The 20,120-nt window shown below is 31.2% G+C and overlaps 1 protein-coding gene across 2 annotated transcripts; it reads right to left on the reverse strand.

Annotated features, from left to right (window-relative positions):
- Positions 1-7,982: 7,982 nt before the first annotated feature.
- LOC145183579 (uncharacterized) lies at positions 7,983-19,466 on the reverse strand. 2 transcript variants are annotated; one of them, XM_090085458.1, is made up of 10 exons: positions 19,332-19,466; positions 19,012-19,229; positions 18,478-18,657; positions 12,132-12,297; positions 11,374-11,610; positions 10,235-10,368; positions 10,032-10,099; positions 9,790-9,941; positions 8,403-8,473; positions 7,983-8,318 (listed from the first exon to the last, which is right to left on the reverse strand). In XM_090085458.1, the coding sequence occupies exons 2-10, from the start codon at positions 19,204-19,206 to the stop codon at positions 8,103-8,105; spliced, it is 1,419 nt and encodes a 472-aa protein (XP_089941584.1). In that variant the 5' UTR covers positions 19,207-19,229; positions 19,332-19,466; the 3' UTR covers positions 7,983-8,102. The 2 variants fall into 2 exon arrangements, with proteins under 2 accessions (XP_089941584.1, XP_089941583.1); XM_090085457.1 differs by lacking the exon at positions 19,332-19,466 and having other exon boundaries at positions 19,012-19,307.
- Between the last annotated feature and the right edge of the window lie 654 nt (positions 19,467-20,120).

Below are 20,120 nucleotides of genomic sequence, written 5' to 3' on the forward strand. Positions count from 1 at the left end.
TAAACTGATCAATGTGCTCGACCCTTCAAACGCGCAAGACGCCGCGACAAAAAGTTACGCAGACGTTTTGTTGCAAAAATCCAACTTTTTAGGGCTTATTCCCAATTCAGGATTTTCGTCCTTGGGATTAAAATCGCAAACAATAGCATCAGCCGCCACGACAACAGTTTTCACTTACTCGGACGGACCTGGAGTTCTGAGAAGGTTGTGGTTGGCTCTCAGTGGAACTTTTCCTGGAAATGTTTTCATTCGAATATTTACAGATGGTGAGATTAACGTTGGAAATTATTCAGAAACCACAGAAGGAATAGGAGTGGACAACACTGGACTTGCTTGTGACTTGCTTTTTTCACCCATCGGCGGACCTTTTTACGCCAATTCTTTGCAAGGATGCAACGTTTTGAGCAACACTTCGTTGGGAGGATATTTTACTCTTGACATGCCGTTCAGGACAAACATCAGCATCCAATTGGTCAACAAAAATACCTCCACAATCACTTACTGGATTCAACCGTTCATTTCCACTCTTGCCTCCATTCCTCCCTCCATCTCTCCTTTCAAACTTTACTGCAAAACCTTCAGATATTTAAATACCACTTACGGAAACGAATATGTTTTGCTTGACACAAATGGAAAAGGAAATGGAGTTTTTCTAAAATACATCAGGATGCACATCATCGGTGCTTCTGGAAGCTGGTGGGAATCGAGAGTCAGAATGTACGACGGCAATTTGCCTCCTGGAAACGGAACCGTTCTCAGTCCTTGGACACCATACAACACCAACAATTACACCACTTTTTCTGGATATGACGGTAACAGCAAATGCATCTTTTCCTCGTCTGGATTGGAAGATTTTTATTTGTCTTCTTGGAACGGATCAAACGTATCCTCATTCAACAACACATCGACTGGACTGCTGTTACAATCCAACTCCACCATCGGATCCACCACCACCATCTCCTTTTACAGAAATTTTGCAAATGCAGACTCCATACCCAGCGTCGCAGCCGGAAGAAGGCTCGTCGTCACTCTCAACTCCGGAGACGCTCAAGTCGGTCAATCCGGAAGCTTTAATCTTCTTCTCGGACAAGCATATTATTACGCATAACTTTGCGCAAGATTCAAACACCTTTGCAAAAATTAAATTTTTTTTTCATGATGCTTTATCACGTCATGAAAAAACGTTTTCCAGACACCCCAAAATCATCAAAACATTTTATCACCCCTCAATTATCAAAAAAATACAAAACGGAGATCAAAACATTTTCACACCCCTCAATTATCGAAAAAATACAAAACGGAGATCAAAAATGGGTTTGTCCCAGAACTCTCCTTTTCTAGTAGTGACCATTAAGAAACATAAAACGAAAAAGAAGGAAGATGACATCATGGCTTAGGAAAAAAGACAAATTATTGGATCTATTGCAATATTATGCGATAAATAGTAAAATTAAAAACAAACATTAAACTATTATCAGCGTCAAAAAATACTTTGTACCATTAAAAATGCATTTTTTAAAAAAAAGTTTTTTAAAAGATTTGAAGTTATGAACAAATTATGATAACTTTTCCATAAACTCTCTCACGATGTTCATCTGTTTTTTAGTGATAGGGATTTTATGATTTTTACAGATTTTTTTTCCTAATTCCCACGCTCGAGATGGTTCCAAAGATAAATGAAGTGTCTTGGTCATTTCTTTCAAACTAAAAAATAAAAATTCCATACAAAATTGTCGTTTCTGATTTGATAACGTGAAATATCCTACCATAAAAAGTTTTTGATTGCATCTTTTTCCAACGACGTTCGAATTCAGTTGCTGCATACCGTAATCACTGATTTTTGTTACAAAAAGTTTTTTTTTTTAACACTCTAACAGTCTCTTAAGCAGAATGTAAAATGACGTTGAAACAACTTCCTCCTTATCGTTAGAAAAATGCTGGAGCAATGTCAGAAATGAAGCATCAGTCAGCGTCATTTTACCGATGTTGGTTAATTGTTGTAAAAACTATTAAACTTGTAGTGCGACGTTGGATTAAAATTGGTCAGATGCCGGCTACAGTTAATCATGATTAATCAATTTTATACTGATAACTATATACTTTAATATCAGAAGTTTTCGCGGATTTTGTGGATAGAGGGATCTGCTTTCCGATCGATTTTGATCATGTTTGATTGTAAATTTCGAATTCCGTCGGAATCGGAATAAGATTATTTTTAAAAGACGTTACAACGGAATAATTCCTGTATGACGGAAATGGACTATAAAAACTTAAATTTAATACAATCAAGTCCGGATTCCGAAAAACTGTTTCACGGAATTTTGAATTTTCCGATGAAGTTTCTAGTTTTTGACGGAATTTACGAAAGTGTGAGAATTGCCACTACATTTGGGAATAATGTTCGGATTTAATTTACAATAACGAAATTACCTAGGAATAGTCGGAATTAAATTGGACTAGTTGGAATTACATTGGATATGTCGGAGTTTTGATTGAAAATAAAACCTGTTTGATAGAAAACAAGTTACGTATTTTTTAACTGGTTTAAATCATTTACAATTTATTAAAGAGTGTTTAAATTTTTCTAGTCATAACTTAAAGTTATAAAAAGAAAAATAAAGGAACTAAATTAAAAATCTGAATCTTGAGAACTTTGAGAGCTCCTGGCACCTTTCTTGGTTTGTTCAGCTTCTTCATCAGCAGTCATTAACACATATTTGGCAAGTTTGACTAAGTGCATGTTAGATTGAAGGTCAAGTCACCATCAACTCAAGTTCGACAGTCGCTTGTGATTTTGCCACACCTTGAGAAAATTCCTTCAGAGGTAGCTGGTATGCTGTAGATTGATTTGCAATAGCTCTCCACCACTTAAAAATGTCAACTTGACTATCTTTAGGCATAGAGAAAAAATTATCAAACTCAAGTTCAATAAAAGACTTGTATAGATGTAGTCTCCTTCTAAAGTCGGGTCATTCAAAACAACTGTTTGAAAATCTGTTTCACTTCTGGTCTGTTAATCTTTAGTAGATTTGTAAGTACTTATGACGTTTTTCAAAACAGTGTCAAAACTTTTCCAAATCAGCCCCTCTAAAGTATAGATGTAACAGGATAAGCTAGGCTGTAGGTCTCATTTAGAACCATATTGATCTCTTGAGCAACAGTACTAATATACATGTATGATTCTAATTCAAAATAAGCCATAACTTTTCTGATATGGTATGTAAGTTTGCCATCTTTTCACTGATTGTGACATTGCTGGTCAGCAAGTTTTTTTGACAAGTTTTTGAAAGATTCCAAAATTTCTGTTTGTAGCTTAGCAATAACTTTTAAATGTGCATAATGAATTTGACTGAAAAAATCTAAAAATATTAAGATAAATAGCAATGAGTGCAAATAATTTCAAAATATTGCAAACGATCATAAATGTAAGCAAATATTTTCAAGTAGTTGATAAGTAGCTTGAAACAATTGAAAATAACTAAAATATTGCCAAAAATGTTAAAATATATCAAACAACATTACTACCTCCAAAATCATTGAATCTTGATCTCAGCAACACCATTTGAAGGGCGTTTATCAACACCATTTGAACTGAAGGTCTTTCCATCCAAATTATTTTACAGAAACCGGAACAATATAATATCAGAGGGTGTCAAATCAGGAGAATATGATTGGTTTGGTAGTATATCCAATTCAAGCTGTAAAAGCTTAGGCAAGTTATCAACTTCCATGAGGTCTCGCATTATTGCAGTAGAACACTCTACCTTTTCTATTGCTCACTTCTTGCCTTGTCCAGTTGATCCACAGTACACTTTAATACAAATTGATTGTGGAATTATCCGTTAGAAGCTCAAAAAAAAAACGATCCCCTAAAACCAAATAGTAGCATAATAAATATAACAATAGCATAAACTTTTTTGGTGAATATCGGCGTTCAAAGTGGTTTGAGCCGGTTCATCTGTTTGACTCCATGATCTTTTGCGCTTTACATTTTTGTAAACAAACTGTTTCTCGTCGCCAATAATCATTTGCATTAAAAATGGATCATTTTCTTGACGTTTGAGAAGCAAATCATAGTTGTTATTCTGTGGTTTGCATCTATCAATGCCTTTATTTTGTCTTCTTTGGCTTTGCAGCTATCAATGCCTTTATCTTGTCTTCTTTGGCCAGAACAAAACTTTGCTGACTAATTTTGGGATTGTGGTCAATACATCTTCTCTATACACATCACATATTTTTTGCCTTACTTGAATTGCATTTTTACCTTTTCGATAGTAAAGAAGTAACATTTTTCCGAAAATGCTGCTTTCGATTTTTCATCTCGTGCACCAAAGAAAAACTATTGCAAGAATCAAACAAATTTTTTAACAAACAAGCCTTTATTCGACTTAAATATGAAGTTGGCTGTGAAAAACTACAATTAGGTCATCTGTTGGGAAAAAACGAAAAAAAAAAAACCTAATATATTAGGTCTACCGGAAAGTACTGTCCATTCTTATCACAAGCTTCGATTACATTATTTAATTATGTTTATTGACGGTAAGAAAAACTTGCATCATATTTTATTTCAAAAAACGGACAGAATTCGGACCGAACTTTCCGGTAGACCTAATGTTTATATATCTAATCTAAAAAGTAACAAATTAGCATATTGTATCATTAACAAATAAATATCAGATTACACTGCCCTGAAAAATTGTAAGATTACATGAGGACGTCATTTGGGGGAGGTTATCCAGCGCTTGAACGCGTGAGAAACTCGTCTAAACTTGCTTTGTTAAGCAAAACCATCAAAAGTTTCCAAGAAAATATATGTGTATATACCGTTTGTAAAATGGAAAGGATCAAGAGGTACTTCATCTGAATATCAAAGACAACGGCCTGCTTATTTCTAACAAATGCAATACCTGGTTCAATCCTCCTACCAGAAAAAATGTTAGCATCATTATTGGAAAGCGGTTTTTAAACTTGGACGTCCAACAATTTCCGTGTCACCACAACCTCCACAAAACATTTAATAGGAATTAAAAAATGCGTCGCTCCATTTTTTGCAACATTCCCTTGATGATCTATCAAAGATGTCCTAATGTAACAATATTATCTAGCTTCTAACGTTTAACTTAAAGATTTGAAGTCATCTAAAATTGATTTAACATGTGACAACTAAAAATCCGGACAAACTTTGTAGCTTCAATATATGTCTAATAATGTTTTTTTATTTTATAATCCTATCTATTATGCTGCAAATTTGATTCTCTACAACATACCATAGTCTTTATTTTTTAAGAACTCAATTAAACATGTTTTAAAAGCTTGAATAATTAACAGGCACTCCAAAAACGAGTGTACGCTCTTTTGGATTTGCATGCAAAAGAAGACAAAACGTTTATTGTTATTCACTTTCGCATGAAAAATGTCCCAAAATCGACCATATACGATGTACTGCAACGAAAGGAGAACGAAACGAAACCAGAACGTAACGAAAAAAAAACAAGACCAGAACAAACCGAAACAAAACCAGAAAGAAAGGTCGGAAGTGGTCGGACTGCAAGAAAAATGCCAAAGAAACAGATAAAACGCGTAGAAAAATTAATAAGAAGGATGGTGTTTTACAGTGTAGCTTAGCCCAGAGATTCAATGTTTCGCAGCAGTATATATCCAAAATTATCAATGAAAAGACGAGCATTCATTATCATAAAAAAACTAAAGCGCCAAAAAGAACATCGGCTCAAAAAGAGGTTGTGGGTTCTAAGTGCCGAAAATCGGTTGCACTCTTTCGGAAAAAATTATGATCATTGACAAGTGATATTTTCCTTTAAGCAACACCGATCCTTCTGGCAACGCAGAATATCATACTTCTGATCCCGACACAACACTATGAGCCAAAGCTGTTAGTTTGTATAGTCTTGTCTGAGAAAGGACTCTTAAAGCGACCGAACTGCGTCTGATCGAGGACTTTTGGACTGAAGTTAAAAGATTGGTGTATACAGATAATTGTAGAGTTGTTAGTGGGTTAAGAAAATTGAACCCAACCCAACCCACTGCCACATGAACCCAACCCAACCCATGGGTTGACCCACGGAGTGCATGCAAACATGTATAATTATACCGTTAGATTGGCGACATTTTAATACATTCTAGCCTATACAACCATATTAGATACAAAGAATATGTTGTTACTCAGTTACTGTCACTATATGTGTTAGTAAGCAAACTAACAAAGAACAGCTTTAACATAAATGAGCACTATATTAGTGAAACATGTCACTTCGCATTCCCCAGCGTACTAATTCGATAGCTTCTACGTTAGCCGGTGATAGTTGCGACCTTGTGTCTGTTATGGAGTGCCCAACAGAAGAAAAGTCTCTTTCTGACTGCGCAGAGCTTGCTGATATGCAGTATAGTCTGCGAGATGTTGCTGCTAGAATGGGATAATCGGCTGCGTTGTCCTTCCAGAAGGTTACGGGATTCTTGCACGCAGCAGTAACACGAAGACTCTTGTAGATGGACAGTTTATGTTGGCAAGCCTCCTGTAGCACTGTTGCTTCATTATGTAATTGCGCGTCTTGCGTCTGTGGCCGATCTCGCGTTGACTGCATTGTTCGCAGCTCATCAAACGGGTCCGTTCTTCTCTTCTTTGCTGGCGCTTCCAATTGGAGTTGGACACCTTGTTCCATCAATTCTTCTGCTGGTGCTTTCCTGGCAATTTGTGTAGCAGCGGGCTGCATTTCAGCCAGAAGCCACTGATCGACGTCATTGAGCAAGTCACGCTTAAATCTTTTGTCAGCCGCCGTCACATTAGGTATAAATGCAAAATTTCTGAAAGAGGGATCTAGGAAACAAGATAGCCAATGCATTGCTTTAATAGATGTCCAAAACTTTAAATCTAAGTATTTAATGAGTTTTTGCCGAAATGTTGCTGCTGCTGTTGTCAATCCTGGTGCAGGTTGAAGCCGCTTAATCAGTAGGTAGTGAGACGGAACTACTAGTTGCATAGTTGGTTCAGTAACCTTCTCCATACCTTCAAATATATCTTTTATGCCGTCAGTCACATCACGAATTTCGACGGTTGGCTTTAATAAAACTGCGTCATTCGATAGCAAATCCGTTAAATCTTAAGCGCAAATAATGAAATAAACATAACGGTGAAACGGCGAAAATACAATGAAAATGCAGCTAAGGCGTGGGTTATCAGTGGGTTATACTTCCTCAACCCAACCCAACCCAACCCAACCCAACCCACTAACAACTCTGGATAATTGGCAAGCTGAAAATCTCCGAAAATTTGATAAGAAATCGAATTGAGTATAATATGAAAAAAATTGACCAAAATCGCGTACATAGGCTTAGGGCGAGTTCTTTCGCAAGAGTTGACCGCGTTCGCCGAAATTGATTGATAAACGAATAATTTTTATTTTATTTGGTAGAATATAAGTTTCTTGTTATTATACTTTTTAAGTTAACAAAATTGTTAACTCCGTTCAAGAGATATTCATTTTTAATGTTTGTCCGGATTTTTAGTTGTCACATGTTATATGATATATATTCTTAACTTTGCAAATTTCTAGAAGTAAAGAAATTAGTATAATGGTTGTAGATTAAAACCTCACTTCTCTATATTGACTATATAGACTATCTAAGTTCTTCGATATCTTGATGAATTATATATTACATTCATCAAGAATAAATCTGGCTATATTGGAAATTACCCGCGCCACATTGACAAGAAATAGAAAAAATCGCGAAATTCGAAAAAACATATTAATTCACCACAAGACCCACACCCTTATCTTAGTAAATATTTCAACACGTTATTTCTGATATAAAAAGATAACTTGGCCTTTTCCTTTTATAATTGAACAGTGTTGAGTACGATGGCTCTAATTTAAACGTATACTTTCGGGTTGCCTGCCAGAGCAGAGGATTGTGTTAAAACAGAAAACATCTGTTTCGACACAAAAAACACTGATTACACATTAGTATAATAAAGTATAACGATTTATATTAAATTACGAATTGCTAACAAAAAGTGTAATATATAAGAATCATTTTTTCGTAATACGTGTTACAGAAAAATTAGAACGCCACAGAAAAATAAAAATTTAAACAACAGGAGCGGAAAATATATAAAGAATAACAAAAGCATCCAAAAGTTTGTGACGATTTTCTGAGGAATATAAAATGTGTTCTTTTCCATCTACCACTGCTAAGTTGAATCCTAGTCCACTTAAAAATAGTTTTGTAGATTGGTTCTCAGAAAACATAACATTTAATTGGGTTTCATCGATCGTTTCTTTCTTTAAAATTTCACTCTCAACCTGTGTATAATAAATTGAACAGAACCTTTGAGTTAGTTATTTGTAAATAAAATAAGAAAACAAACACACACAAAAAGTCCATACCACTTGCTGCAATATCGTATAATGTTTTTCAGAAACTTGAGCAAGATATTTGCGTGTGCTTTCATCGATATCTGAAAGAAAAATTAAAACAAATGTTTATACGATGTTCAGCGCATAATACAACATATATACAACAACCGAGTGTATGAGTATATATTAAAGAGTATATGAATGTATGTTAAAGATTGTAATATGAATTCTTTTGAATTTTTTTCAATTTTTATTTAGATTAAAAGAATGAAGAGAGTTTTAGCAGTCGAAGTCCGTAGCCACACAAAATATTCTTTTGGGATATGTAAATATTGGGATTCATCAAACATTTCAACACGAACCAAAACGAAGATAGACTTATGATGTAAAATAAGGAAACGCAGTGTAAAATGATCCCCCTAACAGAGAGTTATTCGTTTAATGCAAACGAAAGGTAATATTAAACTCAAAATACACAGAAATCAAGATCCAATATCTGACTAGTTTTTAAAATAATGAATTATAAAACATATTTTCGTAATGAATTACAAGACGTATAACTAAGGAGTCATACCATGAACAGGGGGTGAAATGATTACTGCTAAATGTCATGGTAATTCATTTACATTAACACAAAAGTACTAATTTAAAATCCTACGAACAGAACTTTGTGCTTATATAGAAAAGATCGCGATTAAAGTTGTCTGTGTCATTTTCCTTAACACCTGCACATTCATCATGTGCAGGTGTTAAGGAAAATGACACAGGTATTGAACATTGGTATTAAAAAACCGAACCCAGGTAATGAACATTGGTATTAAAAAACCGAACCCTTCTCTATCGCAAGAGTCGGCATAGGCCTTAGTGCAATATAAACATTTGGTATCATCTGAATAATCTACTTCACCAGAGCTAGATTACTTCCTCGTGATTTTTTTGTTTTAGACTTTTTCTATTCATCAATATTTTAACAGGAAAATGGTTTTTTTTGCCCACTCCACAAGGTATCATTATACCCAATATATGTAACAGACAACATTTTGAGTTTATTGTAAAACACAGAATAACTCTTATTTCAGTACAAATATTACAGGTCATAGTAAAAGTTAACTTAACAGTAATGTAAATATAATTGCATAAAGTTTACACTTACCTCAGATCAAACGTGTCAAAAATGTATTTACCTACAAACTGTGCATATTGAATTTAAATGACACAAGGTTGAACTCAAAATGTTGCTATAACCTTACAAATTAGTTTTAGGACGATTTTGTAGATAACAGAAATAATTACAATTTAAATGAATGGGATTGTTTTACTTCAAGAATCATTTTGCAATACTTTTTCCCTATTAGTTTAATTACAGAAAATAATTTACCTGAAAGAAACAATGAGAGAAAATAAAAAAACCATTTACCATGCAAAGCATCAATTAAGCCAATGCATCCTCTAATGAGGCGACTCTCATCTTCAGGAGGAAACTTTATACAAGCATCAGATGCTTCCGAAATACCAGGAATTAAAAAATTCAAAGAAATCAATAATGGCTTCCACAGGCTTAAACTTTCACTAAAATAAAAGTCAGGAAAAAACATTTTTTTAATTTTTCTAAGTAAATTATAATTTAAGTAGAGAAAAAGTTCAAAATAAAATAGTAACCTTAAGGATAAATGAAGAGTGTTGTCTTGCTGAGCATTATTCAAAGAGCTAGCCTCTGCAGCAGAAAGCTTTTTAAAAAATAGTTTTAAACTTTAATGGGAATCCATATAGATAAAACCAAATTTTTCCTTCACAATTTATATACAGAATTCTATCAGATCATTATCTACTTTCGGGTTTGTAAATAATAACTGTCAACTTACCAACAAATTCACAGCTTCAAGTGAAGAGTTATCAATAGAACCAATGGTAGATTTGAAGAACTGCTGAACTTGTGCAAATCTACTTGATTTGATAAATAATTCAAACTCTGATTTAACTGCATCAACTGCATCAACTGCAAATTGAAGAATTGAAATAGAAAGAAATTATTGTGTCAATCAAACTCATAAAAATAACATAGAAAGTAATGTGAAAAGAGCTTATGCTATATAGCTAATAGAAAGCAGGCCTGTTCATGACCACGCAAATAATATTTTGTTTTGATGATTTGACCACGGTTTTTAACATTTCAAAAATGCGCTGAAAAAAATTGTTTTTAATTATGTTAAAAATAAATAACTTCAATACTTTTACCTTTATTAACGTTTTTATATTAGCGAAACGCTTTTAAATAAACTAAAAAATTACTGTTAATGATTTTATTTAAAGTATCAATGAAAGCTTTATAAATTTTTATTTACATTACTTAGTTATATATATATTTTTTATGATATATAATATATATAAATTAATAAATGCAGTTTAAAAAAAAAAAAAAATTTAAGTTTTAAGTTTTATACAAAGGCGACGCATTTCTGACAAAAGAAACGACATAATTTTTTTTCTTTTCTTTACGTTACTTCAAAGAATTGTTCAGAATCTTTTTTTGTTAACTTTTAAATATGCGTATTTATTAAACAATCGCTAGTAGTAAACTGTTACTTTATTTAAAAGGGTTTCGCATAATATTATATTATAAAAACATTAGTAAAGATAAGATATTTAAAGTTATGTATTTCAAACGTAATTATAAAAGTAATTTAAATAATCTTATCGTTATAATTTTTAATTTTTTGATTTTAGTTTTAGTTAAGTTATTTTTATTTTCTTTTTCGTTACTATATTTTTTTGTTTTCAGGAGATTTCTTTTCTTTTTTTAGGATAAGTTTTCTTTTAAGTTTCTTTGTAGTTAAGATAATTTTTTTCAGCGCATTTTTGAAATGTATACAAATTTTCAAAACATCTTAACAGCTGTGGTCAAACTTTCAAAATGAAATAGTGTTTGTGTGGTCATATTATGCCGTGCAATCGCACACCTTCCTGGCCAAGCCTGAGAAAGTAAAAGAAACCTACCCCATACCTGTACTCACAGCCTGATTTGTTAGTAAAAAAGGTTCTGTAGAGAAATCTGTATCATCAGTTGCAGCATGAAGGTCAAGGGTACCATCTTCTGTAATAGAAAATGAATTGCAACTGAATGCAAGCACAGTGTCTGGAGGAAGTGTGTAAGAGTGGGTGATCTTTTTTTCAATAGAATCTTTAGTGTGTATATCAACTGTAACAACAGACTTAACAGCTAAACTGTCCTCAGTAGAAACTAAAACAAAATTGAATTAAAAAAAAAAACAAATGTAAAAATAATATCTTTAAAATTAAAATCTCTTTATATAAAAAGTAAACAAGATGCAGGGAAATATAAACATCACCAAAATTTCATATAAAAACTATTTATAGAGTACAACTACTAGCAAATTTACATTCACCAAACACATAATACGAAAAACATAAAAGGTGTAAGTCAAAACACTTCAGTGGAAACTTGCAGCCCCTTAAGTGGTTTAATCATGATTGATTCAATAAATAATTGAATCATTGGTTTTAAAACAAAAATAAAATGCCTTTTGATTGTCTATTTGTTATTACAAAATAAAACAAGAATAAATCAGAGTTCCTTCTTTAATTCATTTCACAAATTGGCAAAATAAAAGCAATTTTACATTAGCTAACAAATGCACAAACATGTAAAAAATATCATAATTGGCTGAAAAGTCAGAACGAAAAGATTACATTAACAAATCAATCTACTTTTTTTTTTATAAACCAAGAAAATTTTTCTACCATTAACATCAGAAATGCCACTTAAAGTGCTATTTGAACATGTTGATATTGATTCAAGAACAATACACAACTCTGTTCGCTTTTGTTTTTCTACTTCTTCAATCAATGGGTGGAGCATGTTGACTTTAGTAAACTGCAATGCATTGTTCAACTTTTGCCATGTTATCTAGAGTTCCAAATGTCAAAAACTATCATAAAAGTTAAACATAAATAAATATGAAAAACGAAAAAGACGTCAGAAAGTAAAAAACTTCCACCAAATTTAATAAATAATTCCCTATAATATATATTTATATATATATTGGTGGAATATATATATATATATATATATATATATATATATTAGGGTGATCCAAAAAAACTTTTTTTTACATTTAAACAACATTAAACAACAACAGCTGCTCATTGTCGCCTAGTTTGTTTAGCACTCAATATTGATTTTTTTGCATCTGGTAAGACAGCCCTGTTTTCTGCAACTAAATTTAGCACATACTTTTGCTGCTCTTCATCTTTTGTTAAGACACCATTAAAGTCTTGTACTAACTTCACCCCTCTTTCGGCGCAATCATTAACAACTTTAAGAGACTTCACTACTTCTTTAGAGTCGGCATACAACTCATTATTTTTCCAGTTTGAAGGATCTTCTTCAAGAAAGGAAATGTCAATATTTAAGAAATTAAAAAATGAAAGTGATTTACACGTTACAAAGTTCTCAAGGGATTTACTCATTACATTTGTAATATCTGCTAATTTCTTTGATGGCCTATTATTGTCTACGCATTTACGCTGAAGGGCAGTTATCATTTTTCTTTTAACTTCAATCTCTACATCATCACTAAAAAAGGCCAAAGATGTAAGTTCTTCACTTAAATACCAAAGATGCCGCTTCATTGTCTTGGTTGCAATCGCGATCTTCAGCAATTTTTATTAAATCAAAAACATTAGTTGGCGCAATATCAAAAAGTTTCATAATTCTCTTTTCAAAGTCTGTTACTTTGCTTCTAGCAACAGCTGATTTCTTACTTCTATCTTTTAATAGATCCGTATATTCTTTATGAAATTTTTCAAGCCTTGTAACTGCATTATCCTTTCGAATTGTAGGAATTCTAGCTTTTTCCCAAATTTCACAAGTTGATTTGATAACTGTTACCGAACTTTCATGTATACTCAATCCTTTCACCTCATGGTGGAAGAAAAAGCATTTTAATACTTCCAAAATTGTTGGAAGCTTAAGATGTTTGGAAGGGAAAGCATTGATATTGGTTGACCAATTAACCATTTTGCTTTAGAACTGCGTGTTGACTTTGCGACTGCAGCCATTTTAAATTTTCTTTAATACAGTGTATGAATGAAAATATATTTTGTTGTCACCTATATTTCCAAACAAAATTAGTTTCGCTGAAACTCGCAATTATATCACTTTCTTAAAATACTGTAATTAATATTATTAGTCAAGCAAAATAGATAAACTATTGTAATTTTATTTCAGGAATCACAACACTCTCGATAAAGTCTCAAACTGAACTAAACCATATAATAAACCAATATAATAAAATATAATGAAATTTGGCTTAGTTTGCAATTTATTTTGCCGCTTTAATATGCATTTAAAAAGGAAATGTTGTTTAACAAAAACTATTATGCGTAATAAGAGCTTTATTTTCGTTTTTATTTTATTAAAATCGAACGGTAAATAACTGAAATGTGCACAGAAAACGAAGGTCAATATTTTACTGAACTTTTGAAAATTCCAATTTTAGAGGGGTATAAAGATCGCCCCAGCGTGACCTCTAAATATTAACCAATTTGGCTGATTTTTCAATGTTTTCTTTCATAAATGAACACATATATATATATATATATATATATATATATATATATATATATATATATATATATATATATATATATATATTGAGGTACATTGCACAGATCTTTTTGTGAATTTCAGAAATCTTTTAAAAAAACAATAAAAAGGTTTTTAAAGCTGTAGCAATTGAAATCATTGACACAACTTTTGGTACTAAAAGGTCCTGCATTTGATTACATTAACATATATGATTGTCAAGAACTACATTCCTCACAATATTCATAGTTCAATTAAAAGCAGTAGTTAGTAGACAATTAGCTGAACTCCGTGTCCACAAAATGTTGGTTACACTTTGGAAAGATGCACCTGTGTTTAACAACTCCTTGTAAAAATATATATATATATATATATTTCTCTTCTTCATTCTTCATGATACCAACATTGAAATTTTGTATCAGAAAAACTCCAGGCTTTACACAGTTGTTTACACATGGTAAGTTAAGTTGTCCAACTTAAAACCATTTTGTATGATTGGCATTCTAGCCACTCATTAACAGCAGTATTAAGGAAGCCATCATCAATATCAGTTTCTAAGAAACTGAGAACTCAATAGTTCTCCAATGGTATGTGGCAATGATTTAATCAGATGCAAATCTTTCTTAGAAACTCAAGTAAAGAATGATTATTTCTGTTTTTAAATATTTTTGTTTTTATTTAATTTAGGTTTTTACTTTTACTTGGAGAGGTAAAAATCAAAATTCAAACTTGAGTTATAGATTGAAATTGCATCAACAATACCATTTATGTCAAATAATGTAGCTTCACTAAGTTATTGAATGGATGCAAGAATAATTTGTTTGTTTTGCAAAACTTCTTTTTTGCCTTTTCAGATACACTTTTGCTTCCAGGTCAGCTTTGTAATATGAGTGAGCTAATTTAACAGATAACAAGAATGATTTTATGGAAATACTTTACAAACCTCAAAGCCTCAATTGTATCTGAATTAACTGAAATACCAGGCAATTGAATAATCTATTGGTAAATTTAGAATCCAATCTCACTATTAATAATCCATCCTCACTTTCTAATGGAAAACCCAACAGTCCATTCTCTAGGGTACTTAGGGTAAATTAAGAATCCATTCTCTAGGGTACTTTCAATGAGAAAGTGAGGAAACAACTTTGAAAAGGGATGTAAGTACACTTAGTGAATCATTAATGAGTTGAATCATCAATGTGAATTGATTTGAAAATCATGATTGTGAATCATCAATGTGTTATATCACACCTTAAAATGACTTGCGGGCCTCTTAAGGGTCCCTTAGTGGTTCAGGGTATTCTAAGGGCAACTTTTCTCAAACAATTTTTTCATCAAACATTAAAAATAGCAGGTTATATTTCTTTTCAGCATAAAATTAGTATATTTTTGATGATTTTATAAAATTAGGGTGTGTTTAGGGCAGATCCTAATAAGGGGTGGCTTGGGCTAAATTTGGGCTATCGAGAGATAAGCTCCAATTTTCTGGAATTTTAAAACTCAGAAAAAAATGATTTAACAGAACAATTTTGCACCCTTCAGAAAGAAACTCCGTAAAGGGTATATTGAGTTATCTATTTAAATATTGTAAATATGGTTTGAGTGGTTTTTTTTATGATATAAATTAAAAACAAAATATTTATTATATATAAATTAAAAATGGCTTAAAGAACTGAAAGAAAACATCTTAATCAACTTGATATTTTTGTTTCAAGATTAAAAGTAATACAACAATATAAATAGGTAGCTAATTATCTTGATAATTTAAAAATATCAAGGTAATGTTGTAAAGTAATTATTGTTAGTTTTATCTCATCCTATTTACAGACTGTCAGACAAGTATCTAATTGCCTTTTTTTAATCTAAATTTTTGTAACTTCTTTTTAAAAATTTTGGTCAAATATATTTATTTTAGGAGAATCCTCCAATTTTGACGCAGGGTGAGCCTGTTATAGAGAATATTAAACTTGGTGAAGATAACTTTGATAGAAGTGTGCCTACTACTTTTGATGATATAGCTGGATTATATGACTAAATGGAGCACAAAAGCAATGAATGTAAATTAGGATTTCCTTTGTTTAATCTAAATTATTAATTTTTGAGACAAATACTCACCAAACACACACTACAAAAAAGATTGCTCTCAGTTTTTTTAATAAGTGTAATTAGTCAAACTAATTGAACAAACTCATACATTTCTGTACCTTACAGTGCTAAAAGGCCTATTTAAAAAAAAAAGTGTTTTTTTTTCAGGTGAAATTTCATTAAGAGAAAGTTATGAAAGTAAAGAAGAATCCAAGTGTCATTTTTCATTTCTTCATATAAAGCTGTTATATTTCTGTTTGAACTTGACTCAAAACAAAATTCAAACGTTTAATATCATCATTTAATAATATCATTTTCATTTAAGTCTAGTCTGATTACATAAGAACATCTCTTATTTATCTGATGTAAGTAAAAGTTATTTTTCTGCTGTTTGTTGTGATGAGATGATTTATTTGTTCTTATATGACTGTGTTTTGTTGATAGATTTCTTTTTTTAAAGGTTTCCAGTTTTCAACTATCTGTATCACCTATCCAGCCAATTGTAAGTTTTTGAAAATTGGGATCTAGATATATATTTTAGGTGCACAAACGTTTGTGTTTTTTGATTTTTTAATGATTTCTTATAGGTTTCAAGCAATCCACAGTCAGATATTCAGTCAATTGTATGCTGTAAACTATTGATTGTTCATGTATAAGTTTTCTCCAAACCTTATCTGCATTTATAGTAATACTTTTTACATCTGGGTATATAAGGCTACCATGCTCTAAAACCTTAAGATATAAATAATGATGAGATTTGATATAAATCTCAGGGTCCATATGTAGGAGTACATATGGCCCAAGGAGTACATATAAAATATATATTGGTGTGCGTATTTTATTAAATTATATTAGAAATATACTTTTATATTAGCTAAGTATTAGTTTTATAATGGTATAAAACTGCTATAGACATTTTTTTTCAAGGGGTAATTAAAAAATATTTAAGCTATATTGGAAATAATATTTGTTGTAACTTTAGTTAAGTCTACATGATTCCTCTGATTCAAATTGCTGGCACATGACTTACAGCAGAAGATCAATAGACCTGGAACAAATGGGAAGCAGAAATTTTTTGATAGTCTGGAAAATCAGCTCAAAAGTGAGTGTTATCTACATCTACTGTGAAAAATAGTACAAATATGAATCTGTCTGAGTGTCAAGATCCTCGACAAAAAAAGCAAAAGACTCAGAAATAACTTTTGTAATTAAAGATATCGTATAATGATGATTTATATAAATATTATTATATAAACTATGTTTAACTATTGAGTATTACTAGTTTAAAAAAACAACCACGCTTTATATTCAGGATGAGTAGTAAAGTGTGGGTTTTTTTTGGCAGCTTCAGGGCTAGCCCTTAAGGGACCCTGATATATAGCGCAGACATTTTCATAAGGCAATTTCCTGAAGAATTTTTAAGGCGAGATACAACGATCATTAGCATGTCAATAATGACTCATTTAAAATTATTCATTGGTAAACAGCTATTGCTTGTGCTTCACCTGAAGATATTTCAATTTAGCAATAGCTTCTTGCCTTGAAAAGTCACTATTATTGCCAGTCTATATATCTTCTTAACACCAGTGAATGATGGGAACAGCTTTTCATCCCAATTTAGCATTAACTATTAGCAACCATTTAGGTTCAAGGTTTGCTGAAGTTCTGAGTGTCTTGGTTCTCTAAATTTTTTTCTAAGGCGTTGAAAAGAAGCTCAATTTATTAACAGGTTTTCACTATCACATCAAAATACTTCTACAGCAGCCATTAACATGTAAAATTTGTCAGCAATCTTGCACCTATTAAAAACTTACACAAAACAGGAAGTGAAAAATGGCAATATACCCTATGTTGTTGAAACTTTTGCTACTGCTGCTGTTGATATTTGATTGATGGGCAATAAAATTTCACTGTCATCACCACCATATATATATATATATATATATATATATATATATATATATATATATATATATATATATATATATATATATATATATATATATATATATTAAAAATAAAGAAACAACAACTATGTATGGTACTTAAAGCTTCATGCCTTACGGCAACTGCCTTTATACACACAATTACAAGTTATTATATTACCAGTTATTATTTTTTTATATTTGGTAAAGGTTTTTACTTTCTGACATCTTTTCTTTTGCTTTTGATATTTATTTATATTTAACTTTTAAGTTTTTGACACTTGAGCATCCTCATATATATAAAAATAACCAGTTAACTTTAAAATTTAAATAAGCCATAATTAGATTTTTTTTTTTCGTCAACTTTCATAAGATTTGTCTGCATCAAAAAAAGTTATTAAGTATGCATCCTTCTTTTACTATATTTAAATTTGTTTTATGTTCTCCTTACATAAAAAGTAAATATTTAAAAATAGGATTGAAAACTTACCTCTTGCTTTTGGATTGACCCCATATTGATGCTGAGATTAACTAAATCATCTGCTGAAAAATCTAGCTGTAACTCACTAGCTATCTTAGCACCAATATCCCCTTTAATGCTTAGAGTAGGATTTTCAATGTAATCACTGACCAATGTAAACTTAATATCTGATTTGTCCAGATTAAGCTTCTATTAAAGAGAAAAAAAGTATTTATACCAATATAATGACACCCCATAACTTCTTAGGTGTCAAGAATTCCTGAAAATCCATTAAGATAAAAATACTCAGTTGAATTGCCTGGTAGACTAAATCCATAAACCCTTAAGAGCAAAGACAAATAAAATTTTCAAATTTTTAAGATAATCAAAAGAAAGAGCGCAAAAATTGCGCTCTTTCTTTTGATTATCTTAAAATTTTGACTTCTTATACAAAGTATATCTGCACAAACCTATTGTGCAGATTTACGTAATAAAACATATATTGCAGTATGCCATACCATTATACTTAAAAAATACCATATTAAATGTCTTAAATATTCATACATTTGTTAGGAGATCATCCAATACTATCTGAGTAGGGTTGATTTGTGGTCCTTTCCATGGCCAAAAGCTTTTTTTCTGGAATACAACACACAAAAGCTTATATCTCTCAGAAGAATTTAGATCAGGAACGTGGTGAAGCGTTTTTGATCCAATACTTTTTGTAACGCATTTGGTTGCAGATTCAAACATCGCCATTGCAAAAAACCTAGTATGCTATGCTTGAAAAATAAACTATTGGATTAGAAAAAGACATTGAAACATAGATCGACTTTTTTACTTATTAATAAAGCTTATATTAAGTTTGATTGGTATTTAGCTACCTTATATGCGTTCTCAATTTATATTCATATATCGGTAAAAACTGGGCGTTACCACACTTTCTCTTCCCTTCACCCTATTTTTAAGAATTGTATAAAAATATGGGTCACAAAGTTTAATTGCGCCAAAAACTGTAGGTCTTAATATTTATAAATATCATTTTCACTGAACTGTCGTAAATTATTTTGATTTTGGACTTTAAAGTTTTTAGAAAAAATTAAAAGTTACTGTGAATAATACAAGTTTAAGTTTAAATTATTTGCTCTCATTTTAGATATGAAAATAGTAAACCATTCCAAGACTACTTTGGTTATTAAAATATTCCGAGAATAGTTTAATTATTTCTTGTAAAATTTTATTAGTTTAGTCTTGTTTACAATACGAAACTTAACAGTCTCGTCTCGCTAAAAAAATATCATAATGAATCACGTCTACGCGTTTTATTTTTTTCGAAAAAAACAATTGAATTGTTTATTTTCTAAAAGACCCAAGTCCAATATTTTATCTTTAAAATTTAAAATCACTAATTAACAATTTGGACATTTAAAAACTTTGATCATTAAGGGCCTACTTAGGAAGTGCTACATTGTTCTTAAATTATTATGGGCGGAAACATGATAAACTTAATGCATCAAATTAAAATCTTCATGATCAATGCATCAAAAAAAAATCAATGCATCAAAAAAAAACTTCAGCTATTTAAATTTAATTGAACCGGGGCACAGTGGAAAATTGTAGAGCAACAGCATATCATAAATGTTTTTTACTAATGTCGCTACTGTCATTATATT

This window comes from Hydra viridissima, unplaced genomic scaffold (assembly GCF_058129835.1).
Source record: "Hydra viridissima isolate aposymbiotic clone 2 unplaced genomic scaffold, HvirCarnegie_v1 scaffold_4, whole genome shotgun sequence".
NCBI classification, from domain to species: domain Eukaryota; kingdom Metazoa; phylum Cnidaria; class Hydrozoa; order Anthoathecata; family Hydridae; genus Hydra; species Hydra viridissima.